Source organism: Phaenicophaeus curvirostris, chromosome Z, assembly GCF_032191515.1.
Source record: "Phaenicophaeus curvirostris isolate KB17595 chromosome Z, BPBGC_Pcur_1.0, whole genome shotgun sequence".
NCBI classification, from domain to species: Eukaryota; Metazoa; Chordata; class Aves; order Cuculiformes; family Cuculidae; genus Phaenicophaeus; species Phaenicophaeus curvirostris.
Window position 1 is genome coordinate 34,201,524 of NC_091431.1, and position 26,959 is coordinate 34,228,482.

The 26,959-nt window shown below is 39.2% G+C and overlaps 2 protein-coding genes across 8 annotated transcripts in view; one reads left to right on the forward strand and one right to left on the reverse strand.

Annotated features, from left to right (window-relative positions):
- PAM (peptidylglycine alpha-amidating monooxygenase) overlaps positions 1-9,319 on the reverse strand; it is a 115,928-nt gene extending 106,609 nt beyond the window's left edge. For 2 of the 7 annotated variants that reach the window (XM_069880419.1, XM_069880418.1), the window contains exon 1: positions 9,183-9,319. The gene's annotated coding sequence lies outside the window, so the exon portion shown is untranslated. The remainder of the gene's footprint in view (positions 1-9,182) is intronic. The other 5 variants (XM_069880415.1, XM_069880414.1, XM_069880421.1 and 2 more) reach the window with 3 other exon arrangements.
- A 16,358-nt stretch (positions 9,320-25,677) lies between these two features.
- On the forward strand, positions 25,678-26,367 carry LOC138733693 (skin secretory protein xP2-like). Its single transcript, XM_069881161.1, has one exon. The coding sequence runs from the start codon at positions 25,678-25,680 to the stop codon at positions 26,365-26,367; it is 690 nt and encodes a 229-aa protein (XP_069737262.1).
- Positions 26,368-26,959: the final 592 nt, after the last annotated feature.

Genomic DNA, 26,959 nt, shown 5'->3' on the forward strand with positions numbered 1-26,959 from the left:
TTTTTAGGCTGATGAATTGAAAAATCACAGTTTTGCATCAAATCAAACTCAAGTGTTTCCCCAAACAAAAAAGAAATACCAAATATCACTTTCTCGGGATAAAAGAAGCAGGTTCAACTTCTTTTACTGTCTGAAGTATGGTGACCTTAACATCTCTTATCTTCCAGGACACAATTTTCTATTTGACACTAACGTACATGAAACCAGACCACTGTCTTTCCGGAAATCACAAGTTAGGGATTGAACTGTTTCTTCCTTTTTGTTATAGAACTAATGGCATGCTTACCTGTTTGGGTTCTGCTGCTTGCTTAGAGGATGACAGATGACATCTGGACAAAAGAGGAAACTTAATTAGCCATCTATCTCCTCTGCGAACCTCGTGCTTCTTAAGAAACTGGTCAATTTAAGAGAGAGAAGAGCTACTGTTATTAGCAGATCTGCACTCATCTACCTTCATACTCAGCCAAACTGATTAACTGTTTCAGGACTACTTAGGAAATTGAGCTACACCTTGCTTTGATCATTCACTGAACCGTTACCAGACCTAAGAGGTCTATAGCAGTGATTACACCAAGATGGCAGAGAGGCCAAACTCAGAGTTATCAGCCAGGGAATGCCTGAGGCAGCCCTGTTTCCAGGTAAGTTTCCTCCAAGCAGAAAAGGGAGGGAAGGCACACTACTAAATATTTCACAACTCTTCAGATCTAGGTTAGGATATTCTAGGGGAACCTCAACGAAACTTCACACTCTCACAGCTCTTCGATTGATTATAAGGCCCACTTTAAACAGTAAGTCACTGCAACTTTGACATTCTTGATTGAAGCAAAAAGCCTAGCATAATGAAAATTTGCTAGTTAAAACAAGCAGCAGCAATAAGTATTGTGAAATCTACACTAGAATACTACAACAATGTTAAAGAAACTTACCTCTGAGAATAGGATGCCTCAAGGCCACTGAAGCATGCTAAGCTGGCCAGAGCTAGTTTTATGGTTTTGATAGCAGAAACAAGAGTAGGGAGACCCCAGTTCACCAAGAGGACACAGTGCTGAAGAAGAGAAGATGAAGTAAATGACCACCAGAGTCCTATGAGGAACACCACAGACTGTAATGCACATGCAGGAGGAGGCAGTAAACCATGACAGCGAGTTCTCAGAAAAGTAATGAATGTGATTCTTGGAATTTATGTGAACATGTATGTTTAACTCATATACAAGTTGTATAACCAAACTCACTTGGCGTGCATATGTCTGCATATTGTGAAGAGCAATATCCTATCCAGCACTGCAGTAAAAGAATATCTGCTCAATCGTCACAATATATGACTACCAAGTTTTAATCTCAGCTTTTCACAGCACCATTCTTCACTACTTTTCTGAAGATCTTTCTCCTTTCCTGCCCTTAAAATCCCTATGTCACTTCCCCAAGGGGATTTCAGCAATAAAGCACTACAGAATAAACTACAACCCTCTTTTCATTAATATCTAAAATGATAAAGCAAAAGCCCTCAAAGCCTTCAAGCTACATTAAGGATTTGATGAAAAAAAAAAATCAACCAAGCAAAAAACCTCCACAAAGGTAGTACAGTTATTGTAACAGCAATACAATCCCTCTTCACTAGCCCATCAGCAGTGTTTCTCTGCATCCGAAGCATTCCAGTAACAGAGCAGATGATCCACTATGCTCCTCATGCACTCAAGCTTCTTTCAGTTATGTTTAAAGGACAGAAGCAGCTGGTAAGAGACCTCTTTCCACAGCATCAAACAAAAGGTTCATCAGCCTAATTCCACCTCTCAAAAACGAACCAAAAAACCCCCCAAAAGAACCCCCCAAAACCCCAACCCGCCAAAAAAACAGAGCTACTGGCCTTGCTCAAGTATCAGAAGTCAGATACAGAATTCAGTCTTGCAGAGAGGTCCGAGACCTTCAGCCAGATAGTCTGGCTTAGTTTTGAACTTAAAAATCCCTCCTGACTCCCACTCTTTTCTACTGAAAATCACTAATGGATTTACATTCAGAAAAATTAAAATCAAATTCATTCCCAGCATAAACTGTGCAACTGAAATGAATATATTTTCAGCCAAGATTCTTGCAACACCTTCAACACCTTCAACTGAAATCCTTTTACACAGATATTAACTCTAGTGCACTGGAAAGAAAAACGAAACAAAAATAACAAGACAAACCTCCCATCTACAAACTCCGAGGTAATATATGATGGAACTGCAGGAACAATAGTACCTTACTGAACCATAAATTAATGCCTCTGCTAGGTGCACAACACTGCTTCTGCTTTGAGGTTTAATAGTCAAAAGAGTGAGACCAAGAAGGCAAGTTAATTGTGTGACTTCAAAATTTTGAGTTATAGTCAGAAGAGGAAAAAAAAAAAAAATTTGTGAAATCCTACTTCCCACTCAAGCAGAACAAGCTAAATATACCAATATTCCTAAAGACCAGACAGCAGTATTTTTAGAACAGGAGAACATATTTTGGAAATAAATGCACTAGAGGAATGCAAACATGTTAACTGTCAATATGGAATGGAAGTATTTATTACCCCCGCCCCCAAAATTCAGGAATCCATTCATAAAAATAATACTAGTCCTGCCTGTTTTATTATTGTCTTGTTCCACACATTTACAAACACATACCTATGGTTCCAAAAAAAAAAAAAAAAAGAAAGGCACCTGAAGAATTTTATGCAGTCAATTTTCATACAGCTACAGAGGGGAAAATTTGTGTCTCAGGGGCACAGTGGAAGGCAGGTTTCTGGAATAAAGCCAAAATCATGAAGAGACACACAATTGTTCCACATGGATTTTTCTACATTTGTATCCCTCCCTGATTAAAGGAACCAACCGTACCAAATTATGTGAGAGCTTATCCCCAAGTAATTTATTTTGAAAAGCATTACACACATCAGTTTAGTAAATCTTAGCATGATTAGGACACAACTTTTCTCCTGTTGACTAAAATGCAAGCCACATAGCCTTCATCTCCCCATTCCACATTATAATGCAATAAAAAAATGGAAGAAACTGAGCAAATATGACTGATAAATTCTAAAGGACTACACATTCCCTCCATTTTAATTAATTTACGTGGGGAAAAAAGGCTGAAGCTCCATTTTGTTATGCAAAGTAGCGTAAACCTTTGTGTTGGAGGAAAACCTGGCCAGATTGAGTAGGCCAAGAAAGGCAAGTTGGCCACAGCTCCGTGCCCCCACACCCAAACTTAGTAAGGCTAAGCACGTATTCTCACTAAACACATACACACAATGCACACAGAGATACACCACACATGTAACCATAAACATGGCCAGTGATACAGATCAGACAGACACAAAAAACACTAGCAGCCTCATCCTGCTATGCTCTGGCTGTGCAGGATAAAGGTCCACTGACAAGAAGTTTCACTGTATGCAATATGGGTACCTCCAGCAGCTGGGTTCAAATGCTCATTCCGTCCAGTAGCTGGTCCCTGGATCCCTGTGTCCCCAGTTTCCTGGTACCTGGACACCTGAGGCCACAGGTGCACTGCCACTGCTGTCAGCAAATCCTTGTGGTCTCATCCCTACAATCCCCTAGACCTACAGTCTGGCATCTGGCTGGCACCCTGGTTCCCTCACTAGCCAGCTTCTCCCATGGCCTTGGGAGAAATGCAGATGCATGTGGCCACTTCACCTACTCAGCAGCTAGTCTGGTTTTACTTTTGTTGGCCATCATAACCCCGACTCGCACACCCATACTCACTCCAGTTGTTGATGCCAAGAACACACAGGGCCTCACGACCCAAGGACCCACTCCAGCTACTGGCACTTAAATCCATTCACTCTGGTCTCTCCAGCCACTGCACATGGTCTCTCCAACCTTTGGTGTGACTCCAGTGGCTTCACAGAACAAGTGCCCTCCCCAGGGAAAGAGTTAGGAAGGAATTTAACAAATAAACAGAGGGAAGACTGTGCTGTAGGGCATAGGCAGACAAGAATATGGACAAGCATACTATTTGCACAACTGGCCCTTTTTTAACCCCTCATCCCTCTATTTTCTCAACCCTCGTTCATCTCCCAACCACCTCACTCCATTCCTTCCCATGACTTTGGTTCCAGCCCTACACATCCCGTAAGTAGCCCTGTGCAAACCCTGTCCAGGGTGTGTCCTACATGCCTGGGTGGCATCTCCCCCTGAGCTTAAAGCACCTCCCACGTTGATCCACCTTGATGGATTTCACAGCTGGACACCAGTCAGCCCTGGGAGGCTACATTCCTCCTTTGAGTCCCTAATATGGGGTACCACCTACTGCCTACCTTTGTGCTCTTGCACTCTTCAGAGTTTGTGGAGACAAACCTTTGAAGTGCTGATGGTTCCTGTGAAGGGCCAGAGCACTGCCACAGCAGGATGTTATTTGGGTTCTCCCATCTACCACTGCTTTTCTGCTCTTTCACAGGTCTGCAGACCACCTTTTATCACAACACTTCAGATTTTAGTCAAAGAGATAGAAAATAAATTTTAACATTAATCTTGCTGCAGTAGCCTTCTACCCCACTCCTGCTTGAAAATTTTCAGGGGTGAGGGAGGGTGTTATAATTTAAAACCAGCACGCTCCTACGGTCAGATCTTGAACTGAATTCCTGTGTGCACAAATGAGGTCAAACATTTCTCCAAGATCTCCATTTGAATAACAATTTTCCTAAATTTTAGGGAAAACATTCAGAAACCATTCATTTAAACCACCTAAATCAATTAAATAAAGTCTCCTGAGCCAAGCAGCTCTTCTACATCACAGCTGCGTTTGAATAGATACTGTAAAAATGATAAAAACCCAAACCAACTCTACAGCGTGATTCCACTTTATGGCTAAGCTAATTAGGCAGCGTGTGCTCAGAGCTCATGCTCCATGGGGCAGTTGATACCATCCTCTCTATCGTGACACACCTCGTGAGTCCCCAGCTTGAAGTCGAATAGGTTCATCTTGCTAATTTGGTGGAAAAGCTGTTTGTTTTGTTGGAGATCAGGTTTCTGTCACACTGATCAACTCGATGAACTCATCCTATGACTGCTGCAAGGGAGACAAGCACCAGGGGAGTGATGCCAAGAAAACCAAGAGCAAGACTAATCTTTTTAGCAGTAGCCATATGATGAACAGGCTTATCATCATCAAAATTACCTTTACACAATAAGGATTACCTTTACACAATAAGGATTACCTTTACACAATAAGGATTACCTTATACAATCTCGTTCTCTTGTTAAGTAACAAGAAAGGGTTTCCAATTTACCCTATTCCAGCCTTTTTTTTCTTTAATAATTTCTCCTTCAGTCTACTTTTAATGTAACTATCTCCATCTCTTCATTCTCACTATCCTTTTGAAAGTCCCTCTCATTTTGCAATGTCCTTCTGTATGCCAGTATTATAGACTTGAAAAAAGCATGTTTGTGGGTTTTTTTTCTTCAAAGTAGTCTTGATCATTACTCACAGTCCCCCCATAACACTACTTGCTTTCTGCTTTCCTGCCAAAGATTAATAATACCACTGTAACAGAAGATCTCAAGTACCCTGGAGGGGAAAAAAATCCCCTATAAATAAATAAAGAAAAAGAAAACTACTGTTATGTCATTAGACAGAAAAAGTCTTTAAAGAAACAGATGTCACTTTTTCCTTGCTACCTGTATCACTTATTGAATGGGCATGTCTTATGAGCAAAAGTAAAAAATTCTTACAACTGCTACTCAAAACCAATACTAAATAGCTTCCATAGGGTACAGAATTCCATTTTTCCTCCTCTGTCAGAATGCAAAGCAGGAAGAGCTCTCAAAAAGAATGTTAAAAAAAAATCCCTCACAGGAAATGACAGTTGTCGGCAACTAGCTGAGCACAGCTTACTTTTCCTTGCTTTTTTTTAAAGTCACTTAAAGAACTGCTCAGGATGTAACTACGCTGAATTAAAATTAACTAGAACTGGAATTTCATGTCCACCTATGTACATACACAAATTGTCAGCAAACCAACAGTGTGATCTGTAGGCAGATCAATAGACTTCACAACAGCATTCAACAAATTTACTTCAATGGCCAAAATGTGGGTTTTTTTAAAAAAAAATCTAAACAAAAATATTTGCTGCCATTCAGTGATAACCATGTAATACTGCTTCCATACACAAACTAACAGAAAGCTGTCTAAAAGCAAATTTAGGGAGTAGTAACCAACAGCTAACTGTCATTTTAACAAACTTAGAATTATTTGTGGTATGCTGCTTTTACTTGAGACCATAGTGCTAAGCAAATGCACGTGCCAGAGAGACAATACAAACACAAAAAGGTAATTAATAAAATGGTGAGTTTTGGGACAAGAAATCAGTCCAAAAGATTACGACAGTATTACCTGCTAGCACATACTACAAAAAAAATAAAGTGAAACTACTAATTGCATTTCAAAGGTTAAATATTAACAACAGTAGTTGTTAATAACCCACATTTGATATAGTAAAATTAAAAATTCCATTTCTAACTGAGTAACTTTATTACTCATTTAACAACTTTAAAAAAATGTTATAGAGAACTTCGACTCATGGCTGGAAAAGGGTCCATTAACATTTAAATATAAAAATTATTCAATATTACTGATAACTGGACTGGTAAAAAATGAAGTATTTTAAGTTTTTATTTCTTATTGCACATTTCAAGTGCTTATTCAAGACAGATAAACAGGTGACATTTTCTATGATAAAACATCCTATTAGTTTTTATCTTGAAAATGACAATATTTATCATAAATTTAGAAAATGGTTTTGAAGAATAAGACTTGCATTTTTTCAAAGTATTTGGTTTTTTCTTTTGTAATTCAACTTGCATATCAGCTCTGTATGGACAGGTTCACTCTGTCCCACTGAAAAAACATGTCAAAAAGTACACAGAAAACTTAATAAGAACAACTTACAAAAATGAAATCCACATACCCACATACACAGTCTGCACCACTTACATGTATTCTAGATACACATTTTTTTTCTGTAAATGAAATCTTCACTTTTCTTCTAAAACAGTTTCTGGCTTGTATTTCTAATATTTGGCATCAATTTTGTTTGCATATAAGCCCACCATCAAGCCACTCAACTTCATGAGAAGCTACATGAGATGCATATTTCTACAACTTATTAACATTATACAACACTGCTCAAATTAAATTCAATATAAAAACTACAAATTCATCGTAACTGGCTCTTTTTCCAGAGCCTTCGGGAGGGGAAATGGTGAGTTGATATTTAGTCTTAATTTCTTCTGCACAATTATGAGAAATTTTCGACATTTAACAAATGCTTCAAGCTCTGACTTAAATACCTTCAGGGCTGCCAGTTTTTTTCCCAATATCTTGAAACACAGCTTTAAAATAATTCAAATTCTAATAGTTAAACATAGTCAAAATAGTTAAATATTCTATTCCTAAACACTTTATGCATCTTTTTGTCCTTACTTGCTGGGTAACCTTCCAGACTAGAACATCTAAATCATAAAATAAAGGAGCACACTATGAACAATACAAGATTGTGTTTAGTACATAAAGACTTTTTTTTTAAAGAACAGATACGCAAGATAACAGATACCAGCACTGGAAGGGGACCTGGCTTCGTCAGATTACTTAGAATTTTCTTCTCTATTACCATCCAAATAGCTAGGCGGCAAAATAGAGGAAAAAAAGTGGCACACATCTTCATACTAGAAAGTAAAAAATCCTCTACATACACTTAAAAATATCCAAGAAAAAACACATTTTTCACTAGACAGCCTTCCCCGCTCTTCTAATGCAATACATCTGTCGTGATTAACAGTATTTGTATATCTCATGTTGTGTGTAGCATTCGACTAGCTAAGTGTCTTAGTTATCAGTGCATAGTAAGCACTTTGCTTAAGAAATGTCAACAGACGAGCACATTCCCAAAAAAGACCTAGTGTTGAAGTTAACCAATGGACATTATGGTCAGAAAGCATAAAGCAAGGAAAGAAAAATATATTTGCGCATTTGCATAATTCATTTGTATGTTGTACACTTAAGGGCAAGGAGCTGAGTCATGGGGAAAGCAAGGGGTAAACTGGTGGGCTTGTGTAAAACATACCTTCTTACAAAGAATTTCCTGCAATGCCGAATTCCCTTTCAACAAATTTGTTTCACTTACACTAACAGTTTTTTCCCACACTCCTATCACAATCCCAAAATTCTTCTACTTTTAACCACTGAATACGCAGATTGTTTTATAAGTAAAACCCTGGCAAGTTTTCAGAGTGAAGAAATCAAAATACAATAAACCCAAAAATGAAGTTATAAGGAATTAAAATATTTTAAAAGGACATTTGTTACAGTTCTGCAGCCCAGCTCCTGCAATACTGGGGCTTTTTGTTTTATTTTGGAGTGGTTTCATTTTTTGTTGTTTTTTTGCTAAAAGAACCAGATATTTACATGCTGACCGTGACCTCTTGCAACCATGCTAATCTAAAGCAATGCGGAAAACTGAACCAGGAAAAGGAAAAAAAAAAATAAAAAATCCAACTGTGAAACCAGCTAACAGCTTAGCATCTCAGCCTTACAAATGAGCATGGCTTGCAAGGCCAAAATGAACAGGAGCACCCTGAATTTCTCACAAAATCAGTTCCTTCAGTGTTTTATTATGTTTTTTCACTATTCAAAATAAACAACAGCACATTTCAATAAGAATGCACATTTCCTTATACAAGCAAAATTACATGCAGAATAATTGCAAAAGAGTATGCTCCTCCACTGTTTTAAGATGCATATAAGGAAGAAAAACGAAAACAATGTGAGTTGGGGGTTGTTGCCTTGTTTTAATAAAAAAAGCTTAAACATTCTCTTATTAATGCTCCTATTACATAATTTGTGTTTCCTCTTATGATCTGAAAAAGGCTCTGGGAATTTTAATTAGTAAATCTTCCTAATTACTAAATAAACCATTTTTTAACTTCAGGCATTTTTACTTTGCCTTTTTTTCCCCCTCCATATTGTTGAAGATCAGCTAGACTTTGATGAGTTTAAATAACACAAGCTATGCAACTAGGTCATCAGAAGCACACTTAATGCATTTAGTGAACAACGCACAGGAAGATAAAAAAGCAACCCTGGCACTCACAGTGTAAGGATACATAAAAACTATTAAATATAAACCAAAAGCCACCTACCTTCTAGTCTCATGACTTCCTAAAATGCCCCTAGATAATAGAATATATGGAGAGCTGCTTACAATCTTTAGCAAGGGCTGAATCATCTTCATGCAGATGCTGTGAATAGCCCATGTATGCATACTGACATCATCAGTAAAGACTTTGAGGCAGAGGATACTATGGTAACCATGCAATGTGCTGAGAGAGAAGCCTTTAATTGCTTTAACAACTTCCTGAGGCTTGTGCTACAGGGCCTTCCATTTGCTCAGAAGGAAATGAGGGTTGTCACAGAGACAATGAGTGTGACACTGTGCAGAAAAAAAACAAACCACCGAATCCTGCATCTATTAATTGTGATGTGACTTCGTAAATGACAAGTGTCATAGCCTGAATCCATTACTGAAATTTTCTGACATTTGCAAGCTCTGCCAGGAGTCACAGGTTCAGAAGTAATACTGTCAGGTAGCAATTTCATCGTTTTGTTTTCTATATTTGCACATGTTGATATCAACACATTGATATGTTCTCTTCTTCAAGTCACAGCACAGTTTTAAGTATAGGGTGCTCTTCTGTGCTAGAGGGTCAAATACCATTCAAAAAAATATCTAAAGCACTAATACTAAGTACAACATGAACTGGCATGCTATAAAATTAGGTATTTATTCTAGTATCATGAGCCTCACCCTCAATGACTATCTGAAAGACAAAGCTCAAGTAAGTATTACCGTAAGCAACATGATATGGCCAGTGGTTAGCTGAATAAGGTTTTAAGCTTTCCAGATAAATGTAGTATTAGTTCTTCATTTTGCACACAGATAGCTCAGCTGGGCTTGGGTTTTTTTGTTTGTTTTCAAAACTAAAGAATAACCAAATGATTAGCAGTCAGAATTACACAAAACCAAAACGAAACTGCAGGGGACGGAGGGGAAAAAAGGACAAAAGAAACCACCGAGTCACACTGACTTTAGTTTTCAGTTCCAACGAGTCTAGAGTTTTAATTCTTAAGGGCACATAGGGAAGGAAATAAGTGCCTATAGGTCTGGCTTAACTATAACAGAGTTATTAGAAATACGTTTCACTGCTTTAACAAAAACATGATACAAATTAGAAAACAATGATGCAGACACACCAGTTTTGAATTCCCTAAGCACTCAGAAGTTCCACTCACTGGTCATTTCCCCAGATAATGCTCTGCCTGAGAAATACGATCAACTCACAGCTATTCTTTTAAAAGTGTACTATTTCCCCAAAAAAGACAGAATCAACAAATTCAACTCTTGGGTTTGGCTCAAAGCTGCAAGTTAGAACCTTGAAATTAATTTTATTTTTCCTTTAAAGATCAGAGATTGAATAATCTGACGGTTTCTATTTCAATCTAATCCTAACAGCCCCTCCCCCACAACTATTAGATATTTAAAAAATGCACATACACACAAAAAAACCCCTAAAAACCCCCACAAACAAAACCAAACACAAACAAAACCAAACTCCAAACAAACAGAAACTCCAAAGGTGGTTATCAATGCATCAATATATGAATTTTTGCAAGAGTAATATTTACAGTGCTTTCATTAATTTCTGTCATACTTGGAGGTCTAAAACCTTCACTTGAAAATGCTGATCATGAGATGGTAGATTATGAACACTGCTAGGCCAAACACTTTCACAGTTAGTTGTCGCTCAATATCACTAAAGCTAGCATTTTGGGTGTTTTGATTTTTGTTTTAAAGAAAGCACACTTTGTGGTGCCCTTCTCAAATACAGGTGCAAAATGCTTCAGATACTTCACATACATAGCCTGTTTTTCACAGCAAACTTTCTGCACACATACCTGGTTTCAAAACCATTGATCCAAGGTACAAAGGAGTGTATGGCTCTCCATTCACAGTCTCTGTTGCTTTATGCTTTATGTTACACATAGTTCAAGGAAAAGAAAAGGCTCAAAACAGAAGCAGAAAACATTTGAAGAATTGTCTTTATCCTAAAGATATATAATCAATTAAGTTCCCTTGAATGTAGAAATGTAGCAATGTAGAAAGCCATGACTAGGATTTTTCTTGTTGATTCTCGTTTGAGACCGCTATTTGTTCCCTAAGAGACACTAACAGCACTCACATATGTGGATGTGTCGATAAAGAAACAAACCATAGCTCAAAAGAGCAGTTAAAAGAAGCAGAAAATTGTACCCACTGTATTCCCTCCAACTCCACCTTTAAACGTTGACATGAAATACTACTTACCTACTGTTATAGGGAGCCTAAAAGCCAAAAGGGCTACTAGAACGTCAACAGCAAAGGTTCTTCTAAAGCCAGGGTGTAAGAAATGCAAGGATGTTCACCATCTCCAATCCATTCACAAATGAATAACTAAAACAAGGTGCTCAAGCCCTCTGATCATTTCAGTGGCCCTCCTCTGACTTCACTCTAAAGGTCGATGTCCCTACTGCACAGAGGAAATTAACATAATACTCCAGGTAAGGTCTCATCATAGCAGAGTAGAGGGGAAGAATCACCTCCCTCTACCTGCTGGTCACACTTTTGATGCAGCCCAGGATATGGGTGGCTTTCTGGGCTGCAAGCAGACATTGCTGGCACATATTGAGCTTCTTATGCTCTATAACTCCTATAAACCAGCACCTCCAAGTCCTTCTCTTCAGGATTACTTTCAATCCATTCTCTGTCCAGTCTGCGTTTGTGCTTGCGATTGCCTGACCCAGCTGCAGGACAACCTCAAGCACAAGCAATGCTTGAACAATAACTTTATTTTGTATGGAAAGTTAATACTATTAGCTAAGAGGGTTTGTATACAATGTCCCTTTTTGAACTCCCATAGAAACCCTACTAATTTAGGTCAGATGTAAGTACTAACAAGAAACAGAAGTAAAAAGAAGAAAAAATGCCAAATAACAGTTTAGCAGGCTTCTTGGAATCTTCATTTGAGCTGAATAAAGTATGGATTCCAAAAGGAGAAAAAAAAAAAAAAAGGTAGTCACGTTATTTTTATGACTGTGGACAGGCACAAGGTTAAGATATCAGCATAGGCTAGAATGGGACTGCAAACAATGCAAGCACAATACATATATTCTTTAAGACCAAAAAGTAAAGTACTAAAAAATTAAGGCTAGTGTACACAAAAACAATCTTGACTCCTTTTTTGCAGACACTTGTAATGGTTTCCTCATTTGTGAAGATTCTAAAACTATTAGACTAAGACTCCATAACCTTCCCAAAACTTAATTTCTGCAGCAATAGGAAGAATGAAAAGAGTAGCTCAATCACAACAGCATATTCTGAAGTTCTGTTCTTAAGAGACACTTAAAGCTACTTAGTCCCACCTCTTCTGCAGATCTCTTCTCCCACCCACAGTTTCTGTGAAAGAGATGAAGGATACACACACACAATTTACCATCATTTCCCCAGAACATTTTCAACAACTTTTACCACCCATAAGCCTTTTAAGTCAGTCACTGTTAAACAGGTAGGTACAAGACAAGCTATAAAACGAACCAGCTTATAAAATGATTATTTACCACAATTTAGAAGATTGCTGAAAATGGTGAGATTATTAGCAAAGCAAGAAATTATAAATTGGCATTACACACAAATATATATACTGTTACTATGATGGAATGTAAGGGATTATGAATATCAAATTCAATTAGAAAGCATTTAAAATTACGAGATCATTGTGCTTTATTTCACACATGTACGTCTGCAGCTGAGGGTTTCTCTACTTTTCTATGACATATTGCCAAAACAGACCTGCAATTCCTCTCAACGTACGATTCCTTGCCAGAGAACAACACATAGAAAATTGCTTTTGACAAGTATTTGTCATTTAAGCAGAGCTTGTTTTGGGAGTGTGCAAAAAAATAAAAAGAAAACAGAATCAGTGAAAAGATTTTCTTTAAAGTAGATTGGAAAGATTGAGCATGCTAGAAGATGCAGGACTTCAACAGGTCTTCAACCTTTTGGCTTATCTTCAGATAAATCCATTAGAAGATACTTCAATGTACTTACATTAGCCCTCCTTTAAACACAGCAACAAAACCTCCACATGCAGCCCAGCTTAAATGAAAACAAACTATTCCATGTAAAGTGAGTTTGAGTTTCACCAAAACCCAGCAAAACAGCTCCAACAAAGCTATAAACAACCAATATGATGCTGATGCTACTGCTCCTAAAGATTATCAGGAATCACAGGCTGCTTGGAAAGCAAAACTATAAGCTAACTAATCATACAACATGAGCTAGCAGATCTACTACAGTAAATTGTATTTTGTCTTTGTTTTAAAGAAGAGTTGTAAAGTGCTACCTAGCAGTACCACAGTAATTGCTGAAGTATTCCCCTAATGCTACACAGAGGCAAAACTTAACAGGTTTCTTCTCCAATGATGAAAAGGAGGATGGTTGAGGCATTCCTTCAGGCTGCATGCATGACATCAACATCCAAATACCTCACCTCTAGAAAGTTCCAGCATTTGTATTTGAGAACTGACACTGCTGTGTCAACATGGCACTTACAGTACCACAGGGTACCTCCTAGGCAGCTGCTTGGTCTACAAAACGAACTTCAAGAAATACTCGAGAAATTCACATTAGAATTCTAGCAAAATCAGAGAAAAAGGACACTTGGACACAGCCCATAAGAACATAAAGAAGACAACCTGATTTAGAATTTGATACAAAAGAAAAACGTATATCAGAGTATCATCACAGTATCCTCCTACTATGCATATTAGTCTTCATGTCCACAGTGTAGCATGATTGCTTTGTATTTTGCATAACTGTTGGAAGTTTCATTATACTACCAATCAACAAGTTATTTTTCTAAATGCAGATACATGACAGGTCTCACTTCCAAAATAAAGTTGTGGCTTGCAAATGATTTAGTAAGAATCACAACACTGGCTATGCTAGGTCTAATCATATCTGATTCTGTGCAATTAAGCTGAAACAATCCGATTTTCCCTAATCCTCCCTTGAAAGAAGGAAAATAAGTAGGGTACAGCTCACTGGAAGTTATAACTGTGTATACTTAAGATTTGTTAGAGACCTCAAAGATTAATAGCAAGGAAAATATCCTGACAGCTCACACAGAAAAAGGGAAATGGCCTTAGAAGTTTCAGATATGCAAGATACTAATACTGCTTTTAAGATGAGAACTCATTTACCCCTTTTCAGAGTCTGCGCTAACCATCCCTTGTTGGGAAGCTATGTTACATCAAGAACAAAAATCCTGACTGCAATAACATTTGTTCTAATTGGGCTCAGTGGACATTCTTTGAGTACACACAAACAAATGTTTGAATTCAAAAAGCAGGCAAAGAACAACTGAGTTACTTCTGTAAAAAATGCATCTGACAAGCTGCAAAGGTTGAAGTAACTCCCCATCCACCTGCCTTATGCACATACCTTGACCCAAGTATCACATTTTCACTAAAAGTACATTCTTCTCTTATTCATCAACACCAGACTGACACTCAGAAAATACTGCTCCAAGGCAAAGAGCTGACTGCAGCTGTATTCTCTGACATACTAGATGAAAGCTAACCAAGAACAGGAGCTGATATTGCTATCAGCAACAACAACCACTACTGAAATAAGTACTAGGTTGGTACAAAAGTTATCACCATTTTTAACCATCAAGTTTAAAGCAGTACGTCTTAGCCTAGATTAAAACTTATTAATTGAAATAAGAACCATTAGAATCTAAGCATTTTTGACAACAAGAAAAAAGTCTACTTATTCTGGTAGCCTGCAAATGACAAATTCTTTGAAGGTGTTTGGAGCTGCTGCTTGGTTGTGTAAAATGTTCTCTTTGGGAAGTTGTTAAGATGCCTGAATATGTAATAATCAGTGGGAGAGGGGTCTCATGAGTAAGCTGGGTGAGGTAAGAGTTTCACAGCCCAGCTTGTGCAGCTTCTGCGCAGTCATTTTGCAAGACGTAGTCAGGCATCGTTATGGAAAAGAACTAGTACTTTTTGATTGACCAGTGTTGGATGTAAACATTGCAGTTCCTGATGCATTTTGTCAGCACCAAGAACTTCAGTGACAAAGGTGGGTTTAATCCACGGTTATCCCTTTTTTTCTAGCATATTTGTCCATCGAGATTACCAATAAACCTTAGTGAACACAGATGGTATCTTACAGCTGAAACTGCCAACATCCCAAGAAACACAAACTTTGAGAAACTTTCATATTGTATTTCACAGTGAATACAAATCCTTCAAAAAGCAATCAACAATAATTTATAGTCTATTCTGCAAATGTATTTAGCAAAATGTGTCCACTAAATGGATAAGTCAGAACAGAATCTGAATTAAAGAAGTCAATAGATTAACTAATGAGAACACTGTTTATAGCAGCAAAAACCTGCAAACTGCCTGAAGACAAGAAATTGCATTTATGTAAATAAAGTTGTGTTTGAGATTAATTATATCATTAATCCTTTTTGTTTGCAAGTCATTTTCAGAAAACACTTCAGCTTGGCATTAGTGCATGTGTAATATTTTATACAAGCCACCTTCAACATTTTGATGTTGCTTTTGTATTCATAAAAAGAAATACTTAATTTGAAGTTTCAGATGCTTTTTTTTGTCAATTACTTCTGTTAAAGCTTATTTTCCAATGCAAACTCATATTAAAATCTTTTTGACACCGCATTATTCTTTAACTCCTTACTGTCATACAGGTTCCTAAAAAAACCCAGTTCCTAAGCTATGGAGATCTCAGAGGCAAACTTATATCAATCAATAGAATATGCTTGCCCAAGGCCAGCTGCGCTTGATTCACCATTAGGCTCTAATACTAGATACTACAGAACAATGTTAATCCCACCAACAGGTAAATTCCCACATGCAAAACCAGCTGTTTGTGGGGAGTATGATATGGCAACTGTAAAAGCCCCAGCGCAGACTTTAGGATATCTAAGCACTAATGTTGACTTTGGAGCACTTTCTTAATACTGGTACAGTACGCTAAAGCTTTATTTCACTTTACCTTTGAGATAAAAGACTGGTGTCATTGTTCTTGCACTAGTAATGTATTTTTCCAGCTTTAATTTTACACAATTCAAGTATCAGAGATGTCAATAAAACAAGAACAATTACTTGTGATAAAAATGGATTTCCCTAAAGATAGATTTATACTAGGTCTGTAGATCCATTTCCTTTCACAGTTTCCAGATCATTTAAAAAATAAATTTAACTGGGTTGTCTTGGGGACACAGGACTACGCACAACAACAAAACTAGTTAGCAATAGCAACTACCCTGAAAGATGAAAAAAGTAGCAAGCAAAAAAACCCCCAGTCTACACAAAAATATTCTTTCACTACTGTATTAAGATATTTTTTAATCAGAACTTAACAGACTAAGTGACACAGTTCTCATGGGACAAGTATCCTTTAAAGACCTGATAATCATTTAAATCCCATGTTATTCTACAAAAAAGTTCAAGCAATCCTGATGACATGCCATCAAAATATGCCACCAAACCTCTCAACTACAGTACAGTCTAACTCTGTGGTTATGGGTTCATATCCAAGTGTTGCACAGCTAACAAGTTTTATACTGCTGACAGTGAGAATAAACCCTTTTTTTAATGATAAGGATATTTCCAGTAAAGCCAAAGACTAGTTACACAGAAGTATTTATTTATATTTGGACCAGTACAGAAAAGTAACAAATAGAAATTAATGTTTTCAGCATCTTCCACAAGCTCAAAGCTGTAAAATACAATATAGTTAAAACTCATTTGCCTAATGAATCTGCTGAGAATATCAGCGAGTTTTCTACTACTTTATTATCTAAAAAGTGAAAGAGCAGGTGCTAGAAGCTAATTAATCACTCCCAAGCAGCAAGCAGAGGATCTTCTTGGGAAGACAGAAAAAACAAACATTTCCACAGATCAAAGACCCTCTCCCACGGTCAAGCAGTAATTGGAGACTAAGCACAGACATGTGAGGAAAGCTACATCACTTCAAAGTAAGTTTTCCAAGAGAGATTGATTCTACTCAAAATCATGCTAGCAACTTATTTCTGAACCAGCAACTATTGCAAGGAATAGTTACAAGTCATGAAATGAACAACTTCCTTGCTACATTACCCGTGGAATAGCTTTAATAGCAGGCAAAAGGACAGCAAAGAAACACCACAGTATTAAAAAGAATCATTACTACAATGGACAAACAAGACCCACAAGGCTATCACAATAGTAGAACTATACCAAACAAATCGATCTGACTTTTGCAAGCGACCAACACCCACATCCAATTCCTTAACAATTTTGCTTCTAGTCTGATTAGATTCAAAAGACAACTAAGTCAAACAAAGAACTGAATTGATCACCAATTCACTACACATGAATCAATGCAATATAAATAACGTAGTATTGCATTGTCTATCTGCATTACCCTCACACATACTTAGGAAAAAAAGGTGAAGTATCAGATGACAGTGAGGCTTCCATTAGATCAACATCCAAATCACAGCTGTTTTTTGAAGACCACATACAAAGAGTAATGGGTCTCCAAATGCAACTCTGCTTTGTTTTTTTTTTTTTTGCCACAAGGATACAGGAAGATTTGGTAGCTATTAATTTTGTTCAATTCAATTTCTTCTGAAGATGAAAAGGATGACATTATATAAAAGCAGTTAAAAAGAAACAATGAGTATTCTATATTCCATGGTGATTTTGTTTGAACAATGCTTTTCAGAAAGAAAGGTGAGAAAGTTTGACTGCAACATGCTCTTTTTCATGGCATCAATCATGTCTCAGCTTTTTCAACATACAACATTAATGTATAAATACTCATTAGATGCACTTCTGCTTTCAAAAGTTACATAAGTCTATTCTTTTCTAACACTAAAAACAAGCCTGCTTCTAAATGTTCCGTTCACTATCTCCTCCTTAAACACTGGCCCAATAATTTCAAATTCAACAAACTACAAGGCATATTGGTAGCCCTGAGGAAGATGCTGAATTTGTGGTGTTAGTGATCTTAGGCAAGCTACATCTCTCTACCAGGCCTCATACTTAAGGCTTGGGAAGTCTGCAAGTTAGCACAGTCAGCTGCTGCAAGGGAACTTGCTGGAGTGCCCCATGCTAGCCTGTGCTCTGTGCTGGTGGATATCACAAAAGAGACAACCTTCCTGCTTGTCAGGGGAACATACATGTGTACGTTCTGAGGATATAACCTCTGCAATTGAAAAAAAAGTTACCCCAAATGAGATTGGTTTGGTTTTACTCCAGTATGGAATTCCAGAAGACAAGACGGATATGAAACCCTCAATTTATGGGAAAAATACAAACAAACAAAAACAAAAATAGACCACAAAAAGAAATCAAGACAGAGGATAGACTACATTCTCTGTTCCTCCATTCACTGGGGAAAGGAGAATACACGAGCACTACTCAACCCAATCTGGTGGCTCACATCCAAAACTCTATCTGGATCTTCCCCCAGAAGGCTGCAATGGGTAGCTAGGGTCCCATAGGGAGGTAACAAATCATATATTCCACCAATTGTACACTGGAGCATAGCCTGAGGTAACTGTACTTCCCAGGGACCCATCCCTATACCTGAAAAAGAAACTAATCAAAATCAATTCCCTGAGGACAGGGAGGGGGGCAGCAGAAAAACCTGCTTGTTAAATTTCTCTTCTATTACAATTAGGGTCCTACCTGCCTTTTATGGCCAAACTGCAGTTACCTGAAGTATGTGAATATATTACTAGGTATGACTTGTTGGTAGTTTCATGACAACTGGGGCTAGTGTTTGTCTGGTGTTCGTACTATCACTGTGGGGCACGTAGTTACAGTTCCTGCTTATTCGGACTCTCATCAAAACAGGTTGCATCCAAATAGTACAGGTTGACAAGAAGCTACAGAGAGATCACACAGGTGATTATCCCTCTTAGAGACTAGAGTTATTCACAGGGCTCATTGTCCCATTCAGCAGTCCCATCTGGCCAATGACAATATCTGGCAGCTCCCAGAGAATGACAGCTGGTTAACAACCACTAAACATGTGTGCCCCATGCCTAGAGAACTAATATGCCAGTTTTTAGGAGAAGCCTGTACTGGTCAACATCAACGTATGAGAATGCCACGAACAGGAGCTTATTATGAGGCTGGTCAAACATGGGAGAAGGCTGCCCAGATAACCTGTGGAGTCTCTATCTACAGAGACATCACTGGCGCAAAACCTAACTGAACATAGTAGTGGGCAACCTGATTTAGCTGGCTCCGCTTATACTGGTGGGGTTATATTACACGATCTTCAAAGTTTTCTTCCCATCTCAATCATCTTGTGATTCTGTACTAATCTCACAAGGAGAAACTGGAAGAGGCAGTCAAAGAAAAAAAAAGTATCAGTAAGCACATCTTTTTGCCAAAAAGAAAAAACTAGAAAGCACTTTTTAACTAACATTCTCATAACTGTCACATGTAATAAAAGACATGGTATATAGGAATACCTTCTATAGGAATAGCTAGGTTCTCTAAAATTAAATTATCACAAAGTTCTTCTGAAAGGATTATTCTAAACTGACATGCTTAAAAAATAATAGTTTTACGATCAAAATACATCATTATTTATATAAAAATGTCAGTAAGCAAGCAGAAAGCAAAAGCTATTTTAAGTCAGGATAAAAAAGATGCATTAAAATCCACCAGAAATCCTTAATCCTTTCCATAATGAGATTGAGATTCTTAGTACCATGCAATCCAGCTCCTTAACTTGGGTTCAGGGCACAACAAGCTTGAGAAAGAATTAAAACCAACTGAATTTAACCAATCTGCATAAAAACAATCCCTGGAAACCCAAAGAAAATAGCTTAGAAGCCTGGTTTAAATCAGCAGTGCTCCACTGCGAACACTAGCTTTCATTTTTTTTTTTCCTCTTTAAATTGACTGCTGTAAGTATGCAAGGCTGACTTGATTAGTTCTCAAGTTCCTTTTCTCCATTTCTGAAAATATCCAGCTGTAGGGTCCATGAAAAAGGTTCAAAGAGTAAGGAACTCTGTTAAAGGAAGCTGACTTGTAAAGCAAAGTAATTACTCACACTCCAGAATCAAAAACAAAGGAACAAGCACTGTTGTTGTAAATAAAACACTGGACTATAGCCATCTTCAATACCTAACCAGATATAAAAGTGTATTTTTTACATTGAGCTGACTCGACTAGGAAGGGGTACAGGGAGGAATCACAGATGATCAATGGGTATCTGCTTATAAAAGAAAAGGCTATGGCTTCCTGGAAAGCTGTAAATGAAGGTGCATATGATTGTGCATCACTGATGCTGGATTATGTATGCATGTTAACCAACCTCACAGAACAAAAAAAATCAATGATCAGTGATATAATCTTTTAAATAATGTTAACAGGTCTTTGTTAACAGAAGACATGAGCAGTAACACATTTGCTGCAAAGGGTTTGATAGATGAGCCAGATTCCGGTCTGTCTTTCCTGTCTACCTCACTTCACATTAGCATAATCGTCCATCTAGTCTTTCACTCCTGCCTTTTGATCAACAGTACATATTGAACAAACCCTTCCTCTGTTCCAGTTTTCCAGTAATTCACCTGATCTAGATCCTTATCAGCCCATCCCCAGACTCCAAAGGGTTCTTCCCTCTCCTGGTTGTACATCCCCCAATAGTACCTAGAGATGCCACATTCTTCTGCACACTGGCTTGCTTCAGGTGACTTACCTTTATCTCAACTCCTTTTCTCCTCGGTTTACCTACTTCTCCTCAAGTTCTCCTCGAATCTCATCTTCTCAGTCTTTTATGCTCTTCACAGCAAAGCAACACCACAACCCTGAATAGAAGACTTAATCATCAACACTTAACAGTTTTTCAACACTATAACCTACAGATCTCAAACTTATTGAGGAAGTATGAGACAGCCTTAAGTGTACAAGGCTGACTATCATCCCGCAGTTTAGAAGCGTACCTTGGAGCCACTTCTACTTAACATTTACATACCTATTCATGAATTCATTTTTAGTTTCACTGAGGGTGCTTTTAATAAAACAGAATGAAAGAGACGGGGGAATTATCAGATTCTAAAGTAAAGAATAATCAGAGACCGAGGAAAATGAAAGAGGAAGTGGCAGAAGAAACTGAATATAAATTTACTTGCACTACCTTGGCAGATGATACCATCTTTCTTGGATTAAATAAATGATCCTTCCCCAGGCAAAATAAAATACAGTAAAGTTGGCTAGGAATGAGGGGAAATTCAGTATATTTTAATCCATGCTGCTACATAGAAAATTATTAAACTTGAAGAAACTGAATCAGAAGATGTAAAACACACAAACAAAAACACCAATTACTATGACAGCGGTTACACAAAGACAACTGCAACTAGCATGGAAGCAGGAGTGAAGTCAGAGTTTCATTAACTATGAGTGTTTCAAAAACAGTCTTAGTATTTCAAGAAGTGAAACTGGCACAAAATATAGGAAAGAACCTATGGAATCTGCTGAAGCACGGCTGAGGAGATCCTGCTCATTTACAGCAGGATCACACAGCCATAAAAATAAATGGATAATTGTGTGAATCAAAGCAACAGTACTATATGGGTCAAACACTTCAGGGTCTTCTGCTCCTATCATCCAGTTTATCAGCTGGAAAGAACAGATGTATGGGGTGATTACAGGATCACAGCTACCAAGTTGCACTTAAAATAACAAACAGCAACAATAAAAAGTAATTTTAAAGGGTATTTAGTAATTTAAACTTCTCTGCATTACAGATCTGCTTATAAGCACTGTCACCGTCTTCAGGTGCAACATCATATACAGCCCCAAGAATCCTGTTAAAGAAAGATGTGTTTGAACTGTAGGCAGTAGGAGAAAGGGCTACTAGTATCATAGAATCACAGAATATCTCAAGTTGGGAGAAACACATAAGGATCATCCAATCCAACTCCTTGTTGTTCACAGGACCACTCAAAACAAAAGCATTTGAGTAAGAGCGTAGTCCAGATGCTCCCTGAACTCTGAACAGTCTCAGTGCCATAACTGCTTCCCTACGGATCCTATTACAGTGACAGACCACCTCCTCAGCGAGAAGCCTTTTATTAATGTCCAGTCTGAACTTCCCCTGGCACAGCTCTATGTCTAATATTGCTGGTCACCAGAGAGAGGAGAACAGCACCTTCCCCTCCACTACCCTTCTTGAGGAAGTTGTAGACTGCAGTGAGGTCACACCTCAGCCTTCTCTTCTCCAAGCTGAACCTTACAGGCTCACAATTTTCCATTGTGAACAATCCAGCCTGGATTGTTCGGCCTAGCAACATAAAGTCTAAAAGTAAACATGAGTGCTCTCTATAAATAAACTGAAGTATATATCAATCACAGGGAAAGAATTAAGAATTAAGCTACTGAATGATACTAAACAAGAATAAACAAGCATATAAAGGCCGCGAGTAATTTAGGCTGGAAATTAGACATTTTTGAAACAAGTTCGAAAAAAATAAAATTAAAAAAAAGTTTTCACAAATTTTAAGTTCAATATAAACATTTCTTCATAATGCCTTTCTGTTCAAGTATGAAAGATTAAAAATCTCTTCTTGTTCTAAGTATGAAAGACCTGAGGCGTACACTAAAACAGAAGACTGAAAACAAGTAGGACACTTACAATATCCAATGAGAGTGTCAGAAGCAAACTTTTTTTAAGAAGTTATTTAAGCCTTGATTAGCCCTACACACGAGGGACCATGACAGAGACAGAAGATTTTAAAACACACTAAACTTTTTGCAACATTATTCTTTTGTAGAGATTTATGCAGTAAATATTGTATTAGCATACTAGGACCATGAATTTATAACAGCACAGGTTATAACATCAGAGGAGGAGTAAGAACAGCACACCTGATAAACATAAAGAGATCAAGCAGAGTCATAAAATCCAAGAAAGATTACTGATAACAGAAACGAACTGGTAGGCACTGGTGCAGAATAAGACTACAACATGTTGATTCATTATTTCAAAAATACCCCTAGTCTGATTCAGCACCTCCGGGCAGTGTATAAGTAACACTCTGTTCTCTTTATGTTGGTCAGATGAAAGAAACTGAATCTGAATTACAGGTTAAGACTGACAGGACATTAAAAAAGACCCCTCTGCTTATCACAGAGAAATGAAGGCAGTTATTCCTGTATGTTGTAAATCCTAACTATGTTTCAGTAGGCCAAGCCATTTAAGCATCTCAATTTTATACATTCTCACTGCCTGACAACAACAATTAAAAAAAAAAAAAAAAAAGAAAATTAAAGAAGAGCAATATCAAATAGAGAGGAAAGAAAACCACCATGCACTATCCTAGGTATCAAATGCCTCAACGGTTCCATCTCCTTCCAAACTACGGTTTTAAGTAGTCAGAAAATACTTAGTTGTGCCTTGGGAAAACACTCTGTATTTATTTTATTGATCCAAGTTCTACAACCTGAAAAAACAAAACTTTAACGAGGCTGGAGAATGTCCAATGTTTCTTTCTGTCACTTCTAACATTAGACTGAACTATAATGCCTCAAGTAGAGATTTTTTTTTTTTTTTAATTCTTTGTTACGCTTTGACTATACAAACTGTCAGTTTAGACCAGACTGGTTGGTAAACCATGCCATGCTAGCAAAAATCTGGTCAGAGCAGCCTGTACCAGCTATCATTCTCAAGATACAAGACTACTGATATGGTATAACCTGCCATTCAGAATATAGCAGATACGGTATAAACTACTGTATAAAGCATTTCATACTAATCATTATAAAATGTTTTCAGATCTAACCAGAAATATTTTTTCTAACCTGTGTGGCTTGATGTATGATACTTTTCAAATTTTTTGTTTGTACTAATAGCTTTTTTGGATAGTAGTATTACATGTGTGAGCACTCAAAGAGATTTATTTCTCTCAAACACCACCAGTGATGTTCAGAGCCAATTAAATGATAAATGGAAGACTGACTAGTTATAAAATAACTTTCAAATATAGCCTTAATTTCACTGTACATGCCACTGCTCTTGAGTATGCAAAATGGATTCTTCTGTCGATCTGTGAAATAAGGACTGCAGAGACTTGGCTCCCTTTGAGCCACGACTACACGTAAAAAGGATGCAATACGCTGAGAACAATTCTGCCCCCAATATATGTGCATTTTACACCACAGCTCCTTAGGATTCATGTGTAAGGAATCAAGAAGAAAATGCCTCTCGAGCTGAACATTTTGTGGTATCAGCTACGTGCATGGAAATAACTTTCAGAAGAGCAGATTCAATTGTATCTGTTCTATTTGACACTGGGCAGCCTAGAGGTTATCTCACTTGACAAGGAAACAGATAAAGCAACAAAATGGTCGGTTTGTATTCTGTAGCAGATCTCTGAGATTATTTTGCGCCTGCCTGCACATATGCTTGTGCAGACCTGTGTCTCGGTTTGCTAAAGGAAGAGTTGTGTGCTCTGCATCTGCCCCCTTTTTTCACCGGCACTACTGATGAGACTACCACATCAAAGAAACTAGCTGAGTACATAAGGATTAAATTCAACTTGCTTTCCATTTTCTTCTGCAAGCATTAGTTGTCAAAAATACATCAATCTTCTACTAAACCTATTTTAAAAATTATCTCCTGATTTCAGATCTACATTATAGAATAGATATATAATAAAGAGCCTAACATACAAAGCATCTAAAAAAATTAAGTTTGGTTAAGATTTTGGGACTGAACTATAATCTTCTGAAGGCTAGATTTACTACTGATGCTTTTAATGCCACAATACCGGTAAAGACACAGAATGAATACCCCAAATCTAAGAGCAAACAAAGGGTTTTATTCATATCAAGTGACATACAAAGAAGAGACCCAAGATATTAAAATGCCTATCTTCTTAAAAGAATTCCACTTCCATGCCAAACAAACACTTAAGTCTTTAATAAGTAGCTTAAAAATTATAATTAACACCACAAAATCCTCTTTCTTTTATTGGAATCTGTAAAAATGCTCATCTGCAAGCCCACAGGAGGCAATCAGAAAATAATCTATGACAAAACATACCAACTCGTCAATGCTGCTACCTCTGTGTTGGTACTTCACACAACAGCCTGACAACCTACAGTGGTTCCACCATTCCAGAAGGGCTTGGGACCCACCCAATCATGCATTAACTCTCACAGCACAGCCATCCACCCGCTAGCAAATGAACTATCATCTAGGCCGATCAAAAACACGTGCAAATCAAAACTACAAGGGACTAACACACATAGCATACACCTATCAAAACGATCGCAAAAGATCTAATATAGGAGTTTCAAAAGAATTAACAGAATAATCAGCGGAGGCTTAAAAAAAAGCCCCAAACAACTAAAAACAACAACAAAAACAAAAAAAAGCCACTCCCACGGACTAACGGGAGCCATATCACCGCGACTAAAAACAGCTGGAAGTCGAGTCTAGCAAAACGTCAACACCTGGCGGCTCTGCACGGGCGAACATCTAGAAACGCAGAAATGACAGCCTCAGCCGAGCAGCACCAAGCTCCGCGGCGGCTTGGGCTCCACAGCCTTCAGCCATCTTCGCCGTCGGCGCAGCGGGCGGCCGGGACGCTGCCCAGCCACCGCCTCCCGCCCGGCCCGGGGCCGCCCGGAGGGCTCACGGAAACTTCGGCGGTAGGCGCGCCCGGCCAGGGGACCGCAGGGCCCCCGAGCGCACCGGCCGGCCCGGCCCGGCCCGACCCTCGGCCGGCCCCGCGAGACGGGGCCACACTGGAGCCGGCAGGGAGGCGTCCGCGGCCTCCCCGTCCCCGGGCAGCTCCGACCGCCGCACCCGCGGGGAGCGGCCCGGCCCCTCCAGGCGGAGAGGGTGCCGGGACCGCGGCCGGTCTGCCGCGACCGCGACTCCCGGTCCCCTCTCCTCCCCCCGGAGCCCCCCGCTACCGCGCGGAACTCACGGGAGAGCGCCCAGCCCCGCCACCGAACTCCCGGCCCAGAGGCCCCGGCGCTGCAGGCAGCGACGACGGGAGCTACCGCGCTCCCGCCCCGAGGTCCCCCCGCCTCGCTTCCTGCTGCCGCGTCCGCCCCGCCCCCGGGCCCGCCCGGTCGCATCCCCACCGCCCCGTCTCCGCGTCCCCGCCCCTGGAGCTGTGGGCGGGGCGTTTTGGGGGTGACTGCGCGTTTCCCCGAGGCGGAGGGTGTGCGTAGGGTGGCGTCCCGGTGCGTCGTTCTGCCCATGGGGCGCCGGATTCAGGCGGGCACCCGGGTGGAGCCGGCGAGCCTCCGGGAAAAACAGGGGTTTCCCTGTGAGTGCGCTGGGAGGCCGCGGGCCGGCGGTGTCGGGGGCCGGAGAGGCCGCGGAGTCGCGAGCGGTGGGAAGCGAAGTGAGGGAACCTGTCTGCGAGACACCCTGTGAAGCGGAAGGGAGTCCGGCAGCCGGTCAGCGGGTGCCTGGCGGGCGCTTGCTCCTCGCACAGAGGCAAACACAGGCTGTTGCTAAGGTTGGGAAGTTTGCTCCGTGTAGAGCGGAGGGATTTTCAGTGGTGGAGTAGTGACAGCTCCTGGGTGACCCCCAAGAGTTTCTCGCTAAGGATAATGGGGAGCCAGAGGAAAGCAACCTCCGAGGGGTGGGTGCCAAAAATAGTGCAGGCAATTACTGGCCGTGAAGGACACAAATAAGACGTGCTGATTGTTGGGAGCTTGTTGAACTCCAATGTGTTTGAGTAAGATTGTGGTCTCAATGGAATTCATAACATACAAGAGGAAGATGAAGCTTGAGCGTATCTTACAATGAGCTGTA

Excerpts from the sequence above, each read along its gene's own strand:
- LOC138733693 (XM_069881161.1), top strand. The coding sequence starts at position 25,678 with ATGACAGCCTCAGCCGAGCAGCACCAAGCTCCGCGGCGGCTTGGGCTC.